At 43.0% G+C, this 19,442-nt stretch overlaps 1 protein-coding gene across 3 annotated transcripts in view; it reads left to right on the top strand.

Moving 5' to 3' along the window:
* STAB1 (stabilin 1) overlaps window positions 1-19,442 on the top strand; it is a 95,432-nt gene that overhangs the window by 72,968 nt on the left and 3,022 nt on the right. For 2 of the 3 annotated variants that reach the window (XM_083488830.1, XM_083488832.1), the window contains 18 exons: window positions 182-319; window positions 900-959; window positions 1,572-1,748; window positions 1,845-1,931; window positions 3,423-3,572; window positions 6,384-6,443; window positions 6,587-6,803; window positions 8,664-8,813; window positions 9,701-9,805; window positions 12,089-12,196; window positions 13,963-14,156; window positions 14,783-14,927; window positions 15,705-15,838; window positions 16,354-16,519; window positions 16,743-16,849; window positions 17,113-17,232; window positions 18,529-18,675; window positions 18,839-18,958. In XM_083488830.1, the coding sequence (XP_083344956.1) occupies window positions 182-319; window positions 900-959; window positions 1,572-1,748; window positions 1,845-1,931; window positions 3,423-3,572; window positions 6,384-6,443; window positions 6,587-6,803; window positions 8,664-8,813; window positions 9,701-9,805; window positions 12,089-12,196; window positions 13,963-14,156; window positions 14,783-14,927; window positions 15,705-15,838; window positions 16,354-16,519; window positions 16,743-16,849; window positions 17,113-17,232; window positions 18,529-18,675; window positions 18,839-18,958 (2,385 nt within the window). The remainder of the gene's footprint in view (window positions 1-181; window positions 320-899; window positions 960-1,571; window positions 1,749-1,844; window positions 1,932-3,422; window positions 3,573-6,383; window positions 6,444-6,586; window positions 6,804-8,663; window positions 8,814-9,700; window positions 9,806-12,088; window positions 12,197-13,962; window positions 14,157-14,782; window positions 14,928-15,704; window positions 15,839-16,353; window positions 16,520-16,742; window positions 16,850-17,112; window positions 17,233-18,528; window positions 18,676-18,838; window positions 18,959-19,442) is intronic. The other variant, XM_083488831.1, reaches the window with a different exon arrangement.

Consider the following 19,442-nt stretch of genomic DNA (forward strand, 5'->3'; position numbering starts at 1 on the left):
GACCAATAGTCATGATAAGGCGTCATGCCTAAAACCTCTATCAAGACAAACCTACAATAACTTACTCCATCTTGCTACTGTAGCCCATCCCTCACTGATGATCATCACTCAAGAACAAAAAGGCTTTGTACATGAGAAGGTGTTTCTTACTGGGAATGTGTATTATGTCCCTTTTTCTCAGAACAGCGTGTATTTAAATGATGAAGCAAAGATAATTGAGAGTGACATTATGGCAAACAATGGTGTCCTACATTTCATTGACAAGATCTTAATCCCATATGACCTGCAGAATATAAACATTTCATCCAACCTAGCACAGGTATGTCTAAAATTATAAAGGGTTGAAATGACTCATTAATTTTTATACCCAACTTTGTATTTTTTTTAAAAAGCAAACAAACACAACACTATGGTTTTTATGGTTAAACATAAAACCTTGCACTTGCTTTAATATAAAAAAATAAAATAAATACCAGCAGTGACGTAAATCTGCCAAAGGCACACCCAAGGTAATTTGTATGCATTGGCAATGTATGTGAGCCCATCTTGCCCCTTGGTTTGGTTTGCATTCCTATGTAGTATAGAAGCATTTCTAGCTTTGCATATGAAATCTCTTACCTGGTGGAAGAAAGTTTTATAAATATTGGAATGAGGCATTTCACAACTAGTATGTCTGACCAGAATAGTAGTATATTGATTAACTGTGTTGATGATTGGCAGAAATCATGACTTGCTGCTGTATTAAGGAGTATGAATGTCTGTGTATTGGGCGATTTCTCTTCAGTCTTCATTATAATGGACACAAAGCGATCCCCTGGGAGTGGCAATGCATTTGGGTTTCCTCTTCCATGATACAGAGACTTGGTTTCTAATAACTGCATCTTTTTGTTGCTTTCCAGGAAACCATCACAGAGGTTGCAGATGCTTATGGATACAAAATCTACAGCAAGCTTCTAGTGGTAATTTTAAAAAAAATCTGTAGTCCTTAAAATGAAACATTAATCTCTAATAAAAATACCAAAAAAAAAAATTAACTTTCTGATTCAGTTCAGAATTCATTTCAGAGTATACTCCCTCCAATCTAGGCTTGATGTTACATTCAAAGGATTGTGCAGTAAATTTCTTACTTTTAAATATGGAACATGTTATGTATTCAGTGGTCTGTGTTTGCCTGAGTTTGAGTCTGGACTAAGGATTCTGAGCCCCTGTGTTCTGATTTGATATATGATATCCAATCACAGAACATTTCAGGAATTGGGCCTCTGCCATTGGCCCTTAAAATCTGAGTCGTGATTCGCAGTTTGGAAGTTTAGACAGCCAATCACGTTGGAAGTGGGCATGGCCCAGGCCTTCAGAAATGCATATAAGCAGTTGCTTTGCCCCGCTTTCCCAGTTACGTAGTTCAGTAAAGGTTCTTGCTGTTATCACTGTGTCTTGCCTTGTGGGAACCCACCTACGCTTCAAAACATTCTTTTGTTTCTGATGGCTAGTTGCACACAAGTAATTTATGATTGATACTGCGTGTACGGCATTTTGATGTGCATACACTTTGCTGTATTGTCTCTGTGTAGGAGGCGGGACTTCTTAATCTGGTGAACAATACCTTGCACCAGCCCTTCACAATGTTGTGGCCTACAGATGCAGCATTTAATTCTCTCCCTGAGAATATGCAAAAATGGTTGTATCATAGAGAACACCGGAGCAAGTTGGCTGCTTATCTCAAAGGACACATGATCAGGGACACGCTGGTAAGTTGATAGTGTTGTTGTTGGTTTTTTTAAAAAACACCCTTCTGAATTTATTTTTGAAGTTGTCTCAGAATCATTACTTTTGTGTGTGTCTAGTTATCGGGTTCCAGCCTGATGAATAATCATGGTTTAAGAACGATGCATGGATCACTCATCTCATTTGGCTGCAGCAAGACAAGTGCCGTAAGTCAATGTTTATCTGAACTAAATGTTGTGTATGTAGGGGGTGGAGTGATTATTGTACTGCTTGAGTGGGTCAGCTAGGGATTGAATTGGTGACTCTTTAATAATAATAATAATAATAATAATAATAATAATAATAATAATAGTAGTAGTAGTAATAATATTTTTTTATTTATATCCGTCCCTCACCGGCCAGAGCCGGGCTCAAGGCCGCTAACACCAGTAAAATTACAATAAAAACATAATGGGGGGGACCAATTTAAAATACAGGTTAAAAATACAATTTAAAATGCAGCCTCATTTTAATAGTAGTCCATAGATCAAAACCATAAGGGGAGGGAAACATGAGGGTCAGACTGAGTCCAAACCAAAGGCCAGGCAGAACAGCTCTGTCTTGCAGGCCCTGTGGAAAGATGTCAAGTCCCGCAAGGCCATAGTCTCTTGTGACAGAGCATTCCACCAAGTCGGGGCCAGTACTGAAAAGGCCCTGGCCCTAGTTGAGACCAATCTAACCACCTTGTGACTTGGGACCTCCAAAGTGTTGTCATTTGTGGACCTTAAGGTCATCCGCGGGGCATACCAGGAGAGGAGGTGCTGTAGGTACATGGGTCCTAGGCCGTATAGGGCTTTAAAGGTCAAAACCAGCACCTTAAACCTGACCCTGTACTCCACTGGGAGCCAGTCCAGTTGGTAAAGCACTGGATGAATGTGATCCCGCGGCAAGGACCCCATAAGGAGCCTCGCCGCGGCATTCTGCACCCGCTGGAGTTTCTGGGTCAGCTTCAAGGGCAGTCCCGCATAGAGCAAGTTACAATAATCAAGTCTGCAGGTGGCCATCGCATGGATCACTGTGGCCAGATCAGGGCAAGAAAGGTAAGGGACCTTAATACGGCGGAAATGGAAAAATGCCACCTTTGCTGTGGCTGCAACCTGCGCCTCCATGGAAAGGCAGGCATCGAAGGTTACACCCAAGCTCTTGACAGAAGGCGCTGGCACTACTTGAGCCCCTGCAAGAGATTTAGTCTTTCAGGTCTCCCCACTAAGTGCTTTCCTGTCAACAAGCAGTGTGTGTGTGTGTGTGTGTGTGTGTGTGTGTGTTTGTGTGTGGCAATTCTGAGTAGGTAAAACATCAGGAAGAGAATGAGTTGGAGAGGTCCTCTTCTCCTGTCTCCCCTCTTCTATTCCCATTGGCAGCTTTCAAGCTGTTGTTACACTCCAACTGTCATCAGTGCCAGACCAGCATAGCCGATAGTCAGGGGTGATGGGAATTGCAGTCCTCAAACATCTGGAGGGCCAAAGGTTAGCTGCCCCGGTCTAGATCTTGATATGGCTGCTGTACCTTTTTTTTTTTTTTGCCTTGGCATGTGATCAGGCAAGCAAGCCTAAGGTGCCAGTAAGTTTCAAGAAGTGGATGGAGGCAGGGATGAATTTCACGTACAGTGGTTTGAACCGAGCACCTCCTGATATGCTTCTTGTTTTCCTTCCTTACAGGGGGAAATTCTGGTGAACAATGGCAATGCAAGGATTGTACAGCAGTTAATGAAATTTAATGGTGGGATTGCTTATGGTATTGACCAGGTGCTGGAACCTCCAGACTTGGGATCCCGCTGTGATGAGTTTCGCGATGTTGAGCGGCCATCGGTGAGTGTCTTAATATGCACATGCTTGTTGATTTCTATAACCTTCCTCCTTTACAAATCCCCAAAGAAGTTAAGAGTCTCTCCTGGGAAAGTACCAACTCTTTAAAAAAAATTACAGTGGAACCTCAGTTGTCGAATGTAATCCATTCTTGAAGACCGTTCAACTCCCAAAACATTTGACAACTGAGGCACAATTGCCGGTCGGCAAAATCCATTGAAAAATTGGAGAAATGTGTCTTAGAAGCCTTTCGAAAACAAAAGCACTCACTTCCAGGTTGTTGGTGTTCAGGTTCCGAATTGTTCAGCTTTCGAAGCATTCGACAACTGAGGTTCCACTGTTTTTTAATATTTTATTTGGTTTTAAGATTCAAAATTACATTTTAACACTCAGTAATTATAATCCTACTCTTATGATCAGCTAAATGTACCACGAAATAGCAAAAGAGATAATTAATCTGTAGAGACCCCGATGAGCAGAACAGAACAGAACAATACAAGTAGGATCCTATATTCCTCCTCCCCCACCCCACTGTTTTAGCACAAATGAAAATAAAATGAAAACAATATTGCATAAATGCTAACTGTAACATCTCCCTGTAAAGTATGCACTTTGCACAAAGGTTCGTGACCAAAATACTTTAGAACAGACTCAAACACATGATAAAAGCCCACCAGAAATCAGCTGCCTATGGCCTGGTCCCTAGAGCTGCTGAGCTTTGGGTAAAACCTGGAATGGAACAGCTCCAGACGATGAACTGGAACACAAAAACACAGATTGGATTCCCTAACATTACACACTCAATCCTCTGGGAGGAGCTACAAGGCAAAGAAGAACTGCGTTCACATGGCAGTTTATTCCATCTTTATGATAACTGTTAATTTCCACATTATATTTAGAGTTGCCATGTTTTGAAGAGCAAAAATGAGGACACACTTCCCGACTTCTACTTTTAACTATGGATCGCCATGATGACTCTCATTTTTAAAGGAGGACATGTCCTAGAAAAATAGGATATATGGCAAGTTTCACGCAATGTAAAAGCCACTTCCAGAACTATTGTGACATACAGTGCATGTTTAGCAGTCTTTTCCATATTGTTTGGAAATGGATTTTTTCTGGAAGCAAATAACATGGAAATCTGCCCTATATTCCACAGCAATTCTAGAAATGGCATTTTATGTTATAATAATAATAATAATAATAAATTTTATTTATATCCCGCCCTCCCCAGCCGAAGCTGGGCTCAGGGCGGCTAACAACAGTCAAAATAGTCCAACATTCTAAAACATTCATTCTAAAATTAATTAAATCAAATTAAATCAAATTAATGGCAACCATCAAGCAAAATTTTGTGCAGATTGCCAGAGGAGGGGGTCAGGCTGCGCCCTGACCAAAGGCCTGGTGGAACAGCTCTGTCTTGCATGCCCTGCGGAAGGATGTCAGGTCCTGCAGGGCCCTAGTCTCTTGTGACAGAGCGTTATGTTATGTGAAAGCTCAGTTATAATGCAGAACGAAACAGGGGGAAGTCATGAAAATGGAATAAACTGCCATATGAATGGCAGTATTCATTCATAGGCCAAAGTGTTCTCAGCCCAACAAGTGTGTGTGTGTGTGTGTGTGTGTGGCAGGAAGGAAGAGAAATTTGCAGCTGGGAATTTATTAGAAAGTGCTTAACTCACCCCCTGTTTGCAAAGGCCACCCTGCTAGCCATTTTAAGCTTGGTCCCCACCCCCTCAGCTGAGCTGGGAAGCCAGAAGCCCATAAGACTGGGGGGAAAGGTCTCTGAGGAGAGAATTGCCAGATGTGTGGTGGATTAAACACATCAGGTGAAATTCACCTAACCAGCTCTCTCAGTGGAAGTACTGCATACAGACTTCTGCTTGCGCAACAGCCCCCCCCCCCAATGGTTCCAGAGGAGTCAGGAGAATCCCCAGAACAGTGCACAGGGGGAGGAGAGGAGGTTCCATCTGGGAAGCTGCAATGTTTGCGCAGATGGAATGACTGGAAGGGCATAATGTTGAATTCCACCTCCGTTCTGCCCACTGATTACTTCATCAGACCTATTCAATTGAAAACAAGCCATTTTGAGCCTTCTGCTTTCCTTCCTTTGAGGATTTTGGGCATCCCTCCATGGGAAGAACCTGGCATAGATTTAGGCAACAAAGGAATGTATAGCTGCACTTTTACCCCAATTTTGAATTGGATATTTTTTATCCAAATTAGGGTAAATTGCACCAGAAAATTTCCAGATGCCCTAGAGCAGGCACGTCCAACTCCCAAGAGGCTGGGATCTACCCATTGTCATTGCCAGGAGTTGTTGAGCTTTTTTTAGGGGAGGGTTCACCAGAGTTATTGAGCTTATTTTGGGGACTGATAATGACCACCCGGGTTATCACTTTATTTTATACTGCGATCGACCATAGACACCAAGGCGATCAACCTGTTGTACATGTCTTCCCTAGAGTGATAAAATTTGGCACGTTTGTTTTACTTGTATTAAGTAAACACAACTCAAAGCTTCCGGTCTTGTCTAATATTGTGTTTGCAATTGGCCTTCATTTCTTAATATATTTTTTAATTATCATTATATTTCTTACCTGCCCGTCACCATGAGGTCCCATAATGACCTGATGAAATGGAAAGATTTTCCATGAAAAAATAAACCACTGATGAACTTGAAAAAGGGCCATACTGGCTGTTACGCCTGCCGTCATTGCTGGTGAGACGAGCTCTGCTTAATAGAATCGGACTGGTGACTTTTAATGGACCTTTGTGGACCTTTTCTCCTCTTCCTGCTTCTCTTCCTCTCAGGCTGCTGCTTGCGGTTCCTGTGGTAATCCGCCTCATTGTTCCGGTGTCGCAAAAGACAGGGTAAGTTGAACATGAAGGTTCCATCTAAATAAAAATGTACTAAGCCTGTGATATATATTACAGTAAATATTTGGCATGCATTTCTACCCTAAGGAATAGATTCCAATCAAGGGCAAATAAAAGTTTGTTGTTTTTCCTTACAGGGGGAGACCCAGTCCTGTTACTATTATGAAGATGGATTGTCCACTCGTCCATGGTACTCCCTTTCTGAAAGAAGGTCTCCCTGGTTATATCGTTCACATGGGCTGAACAGATGGCGTCCACTTTCAAGGTCCTTGATGAAGGGGTGCAGGAGAACATGCTTTGTCGTTGAGTGGGTGCCTCAGTGCTGTCCAAACCACTATGGGAAAGATTGTCAGGGTAAGAGATCTTCGTTGTGTGTCTGCAGGGGAACTGTATACTTGTGTGTGTTTTTCTCTTTCCTGGTGATCATAGTGATTATTTCAGCCAATAAAAACAACACCAGACTATTCATCATAGTTTTCCTTTTTATATGGGGAAGATTCCCCATAGTGTCCTGTTGAGCTCTTTTTAGATTTACATGTCTTAGGAAGTAGCCCTCATAACTGCAAGCAGGAGCCACTTCAGATACTCCTTTGCAATCTGTTTGTGTAGTATGATAGATTCACTTGCTTTGTCCCGCTTACAAAGCTTGAAAAAATTCCTTTATTCCAACAACCCTTCCAACATACTTCTTTGCCTTGAATGGTCTGTGTCCCCCACCATCCCTTTCAAAATGATAGACTTCCTTTTTAAGTGAGTTAGCGTACGTTCCACTTGGCCATAACACGTATACCTGAAGGAGTGTCTCCACCCCCATTGTTCAGCCCGGACACTGAGGTCTAGCACCAAGAGCCTTCTGGCAGATCCCCACTGCGAGAAGTGAGGTTACAGGGAACCAGGCAGAGGGCCTTCTTGGTAGTGGCGTCTGCCCTGTGGAACACGCTCCCATCCGATGTCAAAGAAATAAACAACTATGTGACTTTTAGAAGACATCTGTAGGCAGCCCTGTTTAAGGAAGTTTTTAATGACTGGTGTTTTAATGTATTTTTAACCTTCTGTTGGAAGCCGCCCAGAATGGCTGGGGAAACCCAGCCAGATGGGCGGGGTAGAAATAAATTGTTGTTGTTGTTGTTGTTGTTGTTGTTGTTGTTGTTGTTGTTATCATCATCATCATCATCATCATCAACATCATTATTCAGGAATTTCTTCTAATCGGCCACCTGGCAATGAATAAATGTTGGAGCGCCATGGGCCATGTTTGATTTAAATGAGTGAATGAGTGACTCTTACTTGCAGCAAAATCTTAAGCCTGTATATTCAGAAGCAAGTCCCAATGAGTTAAATGGGACTTATTCCCTAATTAGTGTGCTTCAGATATGATAGCCCCGAACATACCTTTAGCTTATTAAACATTTTTTTCTGATGACAGAAAGTTGACCCAGCTGGAGAAGACTTGAAAACCTAAGATCACTGCTTGTTCCACTATATGTAGAAAAAAAGGCATAGTTAGATTTCTTTGATTTTTTTTCTAGCTTCATCATGTAACAGTATGATACAAATTATTTTGAGGAACATAAAGCTGTGTACACACTCCTGTTTATTCCACCGCTGGTTTGGGAAGCAGTGTACGGATGTCATTAGTTACAATTTGTATCTATCCTGTCATTTATTATGAAATACTGCATTTTGATGTGTTTCCTCCCCCATTCCAACTCTGAGCAGAATTGAGAAAAAGAACAACCTAGCTGCATTTTAAGCCAATGATGTGTATGCATCCATAGTAATCCGTAGTGATCATATTATACAGTACATTCACTGGCAAATGATAGGCTGATTAGATCTTGATCATTATTATTTAATTGCCCAAAATAATTGTTTAGCACTGCACAAAATGTTAAAACCATACAGGTCATGCCTTTAGACTTACAGTCCAAAGGTAAAGACCAAGAAACGCTAAGGAGGAAAGGAAAGGGGAGTAAAATGCAAGGAAGGTGAGTCCCACTACTTTCACCTTGCAGTTTGATTGCATATGGATGTGCTTCTACTGTTCTAAGACATTAGAGAAAAGTTAATGATTTGCTAATTAGGCTGGTGTCTTTTTAAGGAGGCTGCTAACAAGCAATAAGGCTTCGGTTCAAGAGTGATTGCCAAAATGGTTATGGCTGCTTAATAAAAACGCCTTCTGTTGGATAACATTCAATGCGTCCTGCCTTTCAGTGTGTCCTGGAGGGCTTAAGGAACCATGCAGCAATCATGGTACCTGTAACGATGGGCAGCAAGGCTCGGGATGGTGCTCCTGCAGCAAGGCCTTCATTGGGACAGCTTGCGAGAACTGTGCCCCAGGCCACTATGGACCAGAGTGCAAAGGTACATCTTTGTTTTCAAAGACAGCAAGAGCCAGTAGCTTGAGTCTCCCTGCTCTAGTTTGATCTTAGCAAGTTCACTGGTAATATGCTATGAGTCGGGTTGCCATATCTGGTACCTGAGGACTGCTTTATAGATGTTTTCCTACACCAGGCGGGCATGAAGAGCGCTAAAACAATGCATGGCCAGCTTTGTTCAGTACCACATTTGAAGATAGGTGGCTGTCTCCACCCCCACCCTGCTCCATCTTGTGTACATGTCAGAAAGGTGCTGCCTGGGTGCAGCCTTACAATGCTTTTAGCTGGAAAGGAGTGTTTTCTTTCCTTACAGTACTGTTTGTGACGTGTGTTAGTACTTGAGTAATAAGTACTTTAAAAGCAAGGAAGTGAGATACCTACTCAAAATCAGCTGGAACATAACCTAAGCCTGTGCACATACCACTGTTTACAAAAATAGCCTGGATCCACATGTCCTTCCACAGTGGGGACATAGGTTTCCGGGCGGGAGTTGATCAGGGCGAGGGTTTGCCAAGCGTGCCTTCCTCTTGGCACATTTCTCCCTTTTGTCCTGAGTTTGAGTGTCTTCAAAGCCCATGACACCTTTGGTAAAGGCTGTCCTCCCATTGGAGCACTCACAGGCCAGTGCTTCCCAGTTGCTGGTGTTTATATTGCATTTTTTAAAGATCTGCCTTGAGAGAGTCTTTAAACCTCTCTTGTTGACCACCAGCATTACGCTTTCCATTTTTAAGTTCGGAATAGAGTAGTTGCTTTGGAAGACGATCATCAGGCATTTGCACCACATGACCAGTCCAACAAAGTTGATGTGGAAGAATCATTGCTTGGCACTAGCACTAGCCCAAGACAGTGACTATTACTTTTTTCCCTTTGCAGAGTGCAATTGTACCAGTAATGGGATCTGTGATGAGGGGCTGCACGGAGATGGCTTCTGCTTTTGCAGTGCAGGGTGGACAGGAGAGCGCTGCGAGACTGAACTCGGTAAAGTAGATCCCAGCTAAATCCCTAAGCAGCATTCCTCCCACTGTCTTGATAGACATTCTAGGGAAAGGATCGTGTTACACAGTTCCTCGGTGCTTCCCTGATTTTTGTCTTGTTCTTATCCCATTATTGTGCAAAAACTTTTGGAAGTTTTTGGAGTGCTTCAAAAGCTTTAAAAGTCTCTAGCAGCAAGGTGGAGAGGAAAAATCACCAAGTGCAGACGCCATAGGTATGTATAGGGATGGCAGGCCTTCCAAATCCATGGCTTGCCCTTCTCCCACTCTGTGGATCATGTGCCCCCCAGCCCAGCCCAGGAAATCTAGTTAGCAAAGTGTTTTTGGCAAGTATGGGGAGGGTTAGAGGGATAAACAAATACAGAGATTCTCAAATAATTGGATCAGTTCAGGAATGTGAGACTTGAATGACAAGATAATGAAATGCTAAATACTGGTATGACCTGTAATAAACAAATCCAGAGAACTGGAGACAATGGCAGTGTCATCAAGTAACCTCTTCCTTCCTTCTGTCTGCTCAACTTATGTCACAGGCAATTCTGCTCTCCTGCTTCTTTTTTCACAAGCACAAGGGATTTATATTGCTCTCTGAATCGGTTTTCTCAGCATAATGGAAAATTGCTAAAGAAAGTGAGCCTGGAAGGCAAATGACCCATTATGCTGTGATTACATCTTTTTGCACATTCATAAGAATAATGATCATATACACTGTGGGGGGCAGGGATAAACAACAACATGTAGAGGGGTTTCCTTTCCATGCTGCAGCCCTGACCAAAACCTCCCTCACCGCTATTTGTCCTGGGAAGGACGTTGCTCTTGGTGAGATTTTTTTTGTCAGGATTTAGAGGTGGAGGTTACATTTGCATGGACAGGCGGAGCCCCCCCCCCAACCCCAGGCGACCCCCGAGTGGAATAATGACTCAAGACAATGTGCTATGGGATTAAAATTGGAAACAACTTTATTAAGTTTCAGATGTAGGGAGACCTTGGCTCAGGCATTGGGCTTTTATCCTTCCCAGTCACCAGCCGGGGATCTGGGAGACATCAGGGTTATCCAGAATGTGTGGAGACTGGGCTGGCTCTGGAGAACATGTTCTCCAGAGAGCCCCCCCCCCCCGTTTCGCCATGAGAGAGCAATGACAACCTCTTGGCGTATGGCCAATGCCTCCTCTCAAGCTCCCTTTAATGGGGAACCCTGGCATCACCACTACAGGGGAGGCGTGGGTCACCACTTCAAACCCCTCCCCCCCATTTAGGAAGCTAGACTAAAGGATTCTGCCCAAGGCCTGAAACTGCCAAAGTTGTGATGTTTTGTTATGGAGGAGGCAAAACCTGCCAATGCAGGAAAATTCCTTTCCGACCCTTTAACAGCGACTATGACGTAGCAGCGCCTGCGTAGCTGTGGAGAAGAAGTTAACTTGCAAAAGAAGGTTTAACTGAGGGAGGGCAGGGTGGGAGAAGTTCTGGAGCCAACTGATGCTTGGCAAGTAAGATTCACCTGTTGTGTGGGCAGGGCGGTCCCTCCCCCTACCTGGCCGATCCCCTGGCAACGCCTCCCCAGGCGGGATTGGGCGATTGGCTGAGGTAGGTGGAGACCTCCAGGTATCCAGCCTGGGGAGGGCGAAGCCAGCCTGCACTACCAGGAGCCGTACTGGGATTGGGGGGGGGCTGCACGCAACCACACAAAAGGTGCCCCCCATTTGGTGTGGGAAGCTGTCATTGCCTTTCTGCATGCCATGGTTCTGATACTGAAGAGCACCCTAGTCATTTACATTTAATGTAATGTTTACTTTCTCCCTGAGAAGCAAATGACCTGCCCAAGGAAGCTTTGACGCTGAATGAGAAATTGCAGCTACCCCTGTGCAAGCTCAACACACACAGTCCACTGTACACTAGCCCAGAGTGCCTTTGATGTCTATAAACTGACCAAAAGAAGATTAGGTTTGACCAGCCTCACTGTACACAATAATGGCATGGTTTTTGGGGGGGGGGTTGTGGGAGAAGAGAGGTGCAATCTCTTAAAATAAACTGATTTGAGATGTGTTATATGTGTTTTGGTCACTTGCATTTTTGTTCCTATGAGAAATTTTGGCAGATGCAATGGTTTTTCAAACGAAACTTTCCCCCTGGACATGAGGAAATTTTCCATTGTTTGTGGACTTCCCACATCATCTCTAGCTGGAAGAGCAGTGCGCTGTGAAATAAGCCCTGAAATGTGTCTGAAAATGGAATGGAATTAACTAATGAGCCTGACTTCTTTTATATCTAGCTGCGGTGCCTGTGTGTTCCCCAGCCTGCCATCGTAATGCTGTGTGCCGGTCCAATAATACATGCGAATGTAGCCTACATTATGAGGGAGACGGATGGACATGCAAAGGTATTGAATGAATCTAGCATTTAAGAACCATGTTTAAGCAGTCACTAAGACTCTTGTCATGTTGGGGTAGTATCAGAAAAGCTTTCAATAATACAGTAGTATTGCAAATAGCAACAAATTTAGTTTGTGAACCATCCTAACACCACTTATGCTGCATCCTTGAATGTAAGGTTGCATTCTCCAAATGACTATATCGCGTCTGCATGGGTTTTGGTTTTTCCCCAGTAATGTTGCAAGATACTGTGACCATGGTCTTACAGAGGGCTTATCCATGCTTACCTTTTGCCCTGCTGTTTCCAGGCACAGGTCGGCACTTAAAAGCTCCATGTCCAAGTGTTTTTGTTGTTGTTTTTGCCCCAGGGATTTCCTCCTGAAAACCCTGCTCTTTAGTGCTCGATCGGAACAAACATCAATTTGGGTTTCCCACGGATTATCATTTGCTCTGATTGACCTTTCAAAAGCAGATTTTGGAAAGGAAGGATTTGGACCAAAAAAGAAGAAGAAGAAGGGGTGTTTGGACATGGAGTTATATCCAGACCGTGCCTGGAAAGAGAGGAGAAAGGTTAGTGTGGATAAATTTAGAGACTGGTTTATTTGTCACTGCTTCCCTCCCAGAGATGCTGGGAGGGAACTGAGGATCACCACCATAGAACTCTTAAGAATCCTCTCAGATATTTCTTTGGGGAAGGTTTGTAATGAGGTATGGATTTTGGAAAGCTCAAAGGCCATATCTCATTACAAACAAACCCTTCCCAAAGGAATATTTGGGAGGATTCTTAGCCTCTGAAGATAATTGTTACTCTAGATTTACAGATGGAGAACTGCTAAGGAGAATTGTTTCCGAGAGGGTTACTTTAAAGCATGCTTCCCTGAATTGAAATCCGTCCCAAACTACTCTAGTTATTGAAACATAGAGACAGAACACTGGTCATGATTCTAAAAAGTTTATAACAATCAAATGCTTGGATTCTCAAGTTATTTTTTATTATTTGTTTTCAAACATTGCAGAACCCTGACAATGCAGTATACTTGCAGTATACATAAAATAAAATGTAATTTACCTGCTGGGTCAATTCAGAAGGTCCTTGGACATTAGGGTGATCTGGAACTGCTCTTCTAAAGTACTTTCTGAATAGAGATGTTTATAGAATCACTTCTGTCAGATTCCAAGCTGGATGATTGGTTTCCTCTATACCAGAATGCATTGTTGAGGAGGTACCGGTACATTTTTTGAACTTTCCAAGCTGCCTCCTTTTTTTGCACTCTTTGTATTAGAAACTCGTCAAAGGTAAATCTTAAAAATAAGTTCTCTTTCCATCATAATACGGGCAGTTGCATAGTAGTGTAAAAGCACAATTGTACAAGTATGTTTTTTTAAAACTAAAAAGAATGAATGGTGAGTTGATGTTGCTTTTAATTCCCCCCACCAATTCTGAGTACATGTACAAAACTTGTTTCCACATTCCAAAACCAGGCAATCCTGCTAGAATTCAATGTCAGTGGGATGGTGGCATCTCTCAGAACAGTTGTGGAACTGAAGGACTCTGCTCATCCCTACTTCCCTGTGTTTTTATATTTTGTTGGAAGCCACCTATAGTGACCGGGGCAACCCAATCAGATGGGCAGTGTACAAGTAATAAATTAATAGTCTTATTCTTATTAAATGGCAAAAGAAGTACCAGGTGAGTCTTGTTCCCCAGTTGGTAGCAGGAGGATTAGAGAGCCAGAAGTGAGGCTTTACTGAAAATTCACTCTTTTTCATACAGTGATTGACCGGTGTGCGAAGGACAACGGTGACTGCAGTGACTATGCCAACTGCACACAGATTGGGATTGATGTTTCCTGCAGCTGTTTCCCAGACTACGAAGGTGATGGCTACATCTGCAGCCCTATTGACAGGTGTGCAGATGGCATGAATGGAGATTGCAGTGAGCATGCCACTTGCATCAACACAGGTCCTGTAAGTATGACCCTTGGTATGATACAGAGCACAGCAGTCCTAGGAAAATTTTGGGATGAAAATGGACAGTGGCTATAGAAACTCTGAGGTTCTTCACATTACCACTTGCATTCTTGTTGTCCGCTTGCAAACCCAAGCTTCAGTAAAGGAATGTGGAATTTTCTGTGCTATACAACTTTAGCTAGGAGCTGGGGAAGGAGATCTCATATTTAGTTTGCTTGCCAGATTTCTGCATTTCACTTTTAGCAAAATCAAGGCAAAGCACTGCCTAGCTGGATGACTTGAAACCACATTTGTGAGAGCAGGGAAACTCACACATTTCTTCAGCCTCCTGAAAAAAATAACCATTTTCAGCTCATGAGAATGCATGCAAAATACAAAGCATAGTGATACAGGCGAAAGATTTCTGTTTGGATTTGGAAATGCAATTCAGTGAAAAGTGTCACCTAAGAATTAACCCCTCTTTGACCCTTCCAACATGTAAAGTTATCAGGAGACTTAGCATGACATTTCCCCTTTGGCTTGGTGTTCAATTGTCTTTCCCCCCAGTGGTCCTTGCCTTCTGCATCGTCCTGTGTTTTGCCATAAGATTGCTGTGATAATGTGGGTTCCTTCTTGCCCTGCAGAATTCCCGGCGGTGTGAGTGCCATGCCGGTTACGTTGGAAATGGAATCCAGTGCTTGGAGGAAGCTATCCCACCCATAGACCGTTGCTTGGAAAATAATGGGCAGTGCCACTCTGAGGCTCTCTGTAGTGATCTGCATTTCGAAGGTATAGGTCCCTGTTACCATCCTATAATTTCCATGGAACAATCCTTGTTTTATAAGATGTATGCTTTGTACCTGTAAGATTTTAAATAGTTTTTAGTGTTGTATTATACACAGTTGTAACCTGCCCCAGGACCTTAGAGTGAAGGGCGGGAAATAAACCCTCCTCCGCCTCATTGTCTCCCTTGTAATGTGTGTGTGCAACAGGGGGGAACCCCAGACCCCATCTTGGCAAAGCTAGATACATACCCATTCAGTTCCATCTTCCTCTTTCCCATTAACACTCATCCAGTTTGATGAGCTTTCCTCTACTGCCCCTCTTGAAATTTATTGGTGGCCTCTTTTGCCAGCAGACATCTACTACCTCTTTCCTTGACTATTTTGATACATTATCTATTAGGTCAGAGGATATCAGCCCCCAGGGGTACACTTGTTTCCTTGGCACTACCATGGAAAGCCTACCCAAAAGCTATCACTCAGCTTTCTTTTCCATGACCTCCCCTGTCTCTGAGACAACACTTTCCTTGAAAATGAAAAAGGCCTCACAATCAGAAAATACAATTGCAGCTCAATCTTTTGCAGGTCACCTATTGTGTTTGGGTTGCAGGCTATGAGTCTGCAGAAGAAAATGGGGGATGGGAAGCGTTAGCCCTGAGTTGCAAACCGTTTCCCTCAGAGATGGGCCCACAGTCATTTGTGCTGGGCACACCAAAGGGCACTTTTCCAGATCTGACCCGCAGCAATGTCTAAAGGGGCACAATATTGTATGCTTGTTTTCCAGAAAAAACAGTCGGGGTCTTCCACCTGCAGTCTCCCCAGGGAAAGTACAGATTTACTTATCAAGAGGCTGAAGCGGCTTGTGCTGCTGAGGGAGCGACGGTGGCCACTCTTAAGCAGCTGTCTGCGGCACAACAGGTAACAGTGCAGCCATTGCCTCGCTCATTTCCCTTCACAGTTGGTCTGAGGAGTTCAGCTCTTCTCCCACCAATTTGCTAAGAACGTGCGTGCGCGCGCATGTTTGTGCACGCATGTGCCTCAAGAAGCCCTTGACATTCCTATTGGCTGTTGTTTCCCTGCCACAGTGGTTGCCTAACACACTCAAACTATTTCAGAAGGTGGGTGTTGACCTGCTCTTTCTGTGATGAAATAGGCTGTGAATGAACAAGCATGGAAGGTAAATGCTCCTAGGTGGGTTCCTCCCCTCCCCCCCACACTCCCGCACTCCACCCAATAACAATGGTTTGGTAAATGAGCATCTTGCCTATGACACGTGAATGAAATGAAATACTGCCCCCTGCAGCCCAGGCATGGCTTTGCAGTACATGGTGTATAAGAGCAAGTTGGCTCTCGGTGAGAGAACCTGTTCAAGGTCATGGTCTGACTGAAATACAGGATGTTAAGAGAAGCCTGTGTTTCTTTTCTTTCTCCAGATGGGTTTCCACCGGTGCACAGTAGGTTGGCTTTATAATAGGTCAGCAGGCTACCCAACTGTGTACCCGAGTTTGAAGTGTGGCAGTCACCATGTTGGAATTGTGGACTACGGCTTTCGAAGTAACGCCAGTGAGAAGTGGGATGCTTACTGCTACAGAGTTCAGGGTGAGAAAGTATGGCTTGATCAGTAGGAGTTCAAACTAGGGATACCTCAAGTTTGGCTAGATGGGGATATTGAAGCTAGCGAGTGCCCCAAGCTGAATTGGGGATGGAATAGAGAAGTGAAGCTAAGTGGGATGGAAGCTCTATTGCCTGAAACTGATTTGCATGCCAAATGATGGCATACGAAAGTTTACACCATCTCTTCCTCCTTTCCCCCCTCTTTCAGATGTGCAGTGTGTCTGTAGGGATGGGTTTGTGGGAGATGGCTACACATGCACAGGGAGTCTTGTGGCAGTGCTGGCCCAGAAGGCAAATTTCTCAGTCTACTATTCTGTAAGTACATTAATGCTTCTTTTGGCTAGTATGGAGCAGGGAGGCCTCGGGAGGTGACTTTCTCTATGTATTCTTGCTGCTATGTGTACCTGAGAGCAGGGGCTCCCAGCTTAGGGGGCCATGGGCTTATCCCAAGAGGTTCATGAAGAAGGTATTCTACCCATCTGCTCACTCAGTGTTTAAAGGAGAAAGGGGGTGGCTGCTGCTTCCAAGAGCAGAGCTATTCTTTTAGGCTGACCACCACATTCCTTTCTATGTTTCAGATGGTACTGGATTATGCCAATGCCACCCAAGAAGGATGGGAATTTTTTAATTTCCTCTCCACAGACATGACTTACAAAACTCTTTTTGTACCCCTGAACTCCGGATTTCAGAAAAATGCAGTAAGAAATGCAAAACAGGATTTTGCGATATTATTATTTTGTACTTGCACCGCAGCCTTAAAGTGGCTTCGTTTTGGTTGAATGAACGCATGAATAATTGTATGGCTTAATTAACCAATGGTCATCACTGTCTACAAGAACTGGTCAAATATAAGATCACTGAAGTAAACCGTTGTAACAAAATACATTCAAATCAGATTCCCTTAAAGCAAATGACCTCCAAAAGAAAAGACTAGATTAAATGTTTATTCCCTTTTCCTATGGAGTTCTGGGAATTTCTGTGGTCTCAGGGAATAGAAGTTTGTAGCACCTTGGCCAAATTATGTTAGAATTATTTTGGGAAAGCCATGGCAGCTAAACCATAAATCTAATTTGTTGCATTGATAATGGCCTCAAAGTAGTTCTGAAACAAGGTTTCTATTTTAGAGGAGGAGACCTGCATTCCATACCCAAATAAAGCCAGTGACATCAACTAGCCACAGAGTCCCTCTTCTTGTGTCATTTAAATGTAAATGAAAGCTTTGCAGCAGAATAGCTTTGAAGAGTGTCCTTAGAGCTGAGCTCCAAATTTATTTACTGAGGTTTAAAAATAAACTCTTGGATCTGATGGCGGAAGGTATTTTCAAGGAGGCATTGAAAAAAGAATGAGTTTCTTTTCATGTTTTAAGTTTCAGAATGTGAAACATCCTCACAGCAGAGGAGACTGGCAACCCAGTCTGTAAAGCGTGGTAGGACAAAGAGACCCTAACTTTACACTGGGGCTGTCCAAACAATGAAGATAACATAGCTAGTTTTATATCACTAAACTGACTTCACTTGAACAGAAAGCAACATATTCAGCTTGTGAAGGAATGCAGAATTTGCTGTAACTGCATGGCCAAGCACCAGGAGTTATATAACGGATGGCTCTTTGCTCCAGTGAAGGCTTCCATGAATAGAAGGACACCATTTTAAAAAATCCTTCTCAATCCTAGGGAACAAACTGGAGGGGGGCAGGCTCAGGGGTAGCAAAAGCGGGAATTAGTGAAAATTGCTTCCCCCCTTCATTTTGCTCACAGAGGCTTCCAAATAATAGATAAACCTTCTATGAGAGGAGAGATACAATTCAATATCTCTGTTCAATCCTTTCCATTGGCTCTGCCCCAGCTGTGCTTGTGTTGTGTGTATATATTGTGTTGTCACGCAGAGAGGTTGAACTGAAGGTTGCAATGAAGCTGACTATGGTTTTGTCTCTCCTCTTTTTCTCACCAATATCATAACTTTGAATGGAACTGAAACTCTTCTTTGTCTTACCAGTCTCTAACACTGAATGATCTGAAGCTTCATTCATCTGCGAGAGACGTGGCCCTGATGAGCTTCAATCTCACGTCTGGTGCCATTATACCTTCGCAAGCCGGATTCAACCTTTCCATTGCAGATTCCACGAATAACACCCGCTTTCCTGTAAGTATCTCATATGGATAACGACAGAATCAGCTTTACCTTTATGGATTTGACTGTGTAAAATGCTTTGCACCTCATGCAGCAAATTTTATTTGCAATCCTTAAAGTCTTTAAATTGTAATTCACTGGTTTAGTAATTTGGTTTTCTTCACTTTTATTGCACCAGGGTTGTAAGATGATTAATAATTCAGTGATAGTTGAATGGGATATTCTGGCCTCCAATGGGATCATTCATGCTATTGAAACACCTCTGATGGCACCTCAACTTGGGCAACTTGACCAGGTTGGTTATTAGTTGGTTTGTATTAATCTTTCAGAATTATCCTGCTGCAGAATAATCCAGTTGGCATCCCATTCATCTCTGCTTTACTACATAAGTAGGATTTAAATTCAGTCTTTTAAGAAGTGATGTGCTTTGCAAATAATGATCAGCGGATTTGACTCTGTGTGTTCCCAAGTCTATATATGGAGGCCATGTTGTTTAACTAACAAAAATCTGATTGTAATTCATTTTTTCCATAAAATTTCAGCTTTTTAAGATTGTGCAGTTACTCATTTTACAGACAAAGATCCTGAACAACAAAATAAACCATATCCAATTTCACAGAACCTTTAAAAGAAAATTCACCCCAAAACTAAGCCATAAAAATTACCCAGTTTCTTATGTTCAAGGCCAAAATGATACTATAAATGATACTATAACTATCCGATTAGCTACCCAGCAGTAACAAGATAACCAAAATTATGACCAAGAGGCAACATTATAT

This window comes from Podarcis liolepis (assembly GCF_965112155.1).
Source record: "Podarcis liolepis genome assembly, chromosome: 2".
NCBI lineage: Eukaryota > Metazoa > Chordata > Lepidosauria > Squamata > Lacertidae > Podarcis > Podarcis liolepis.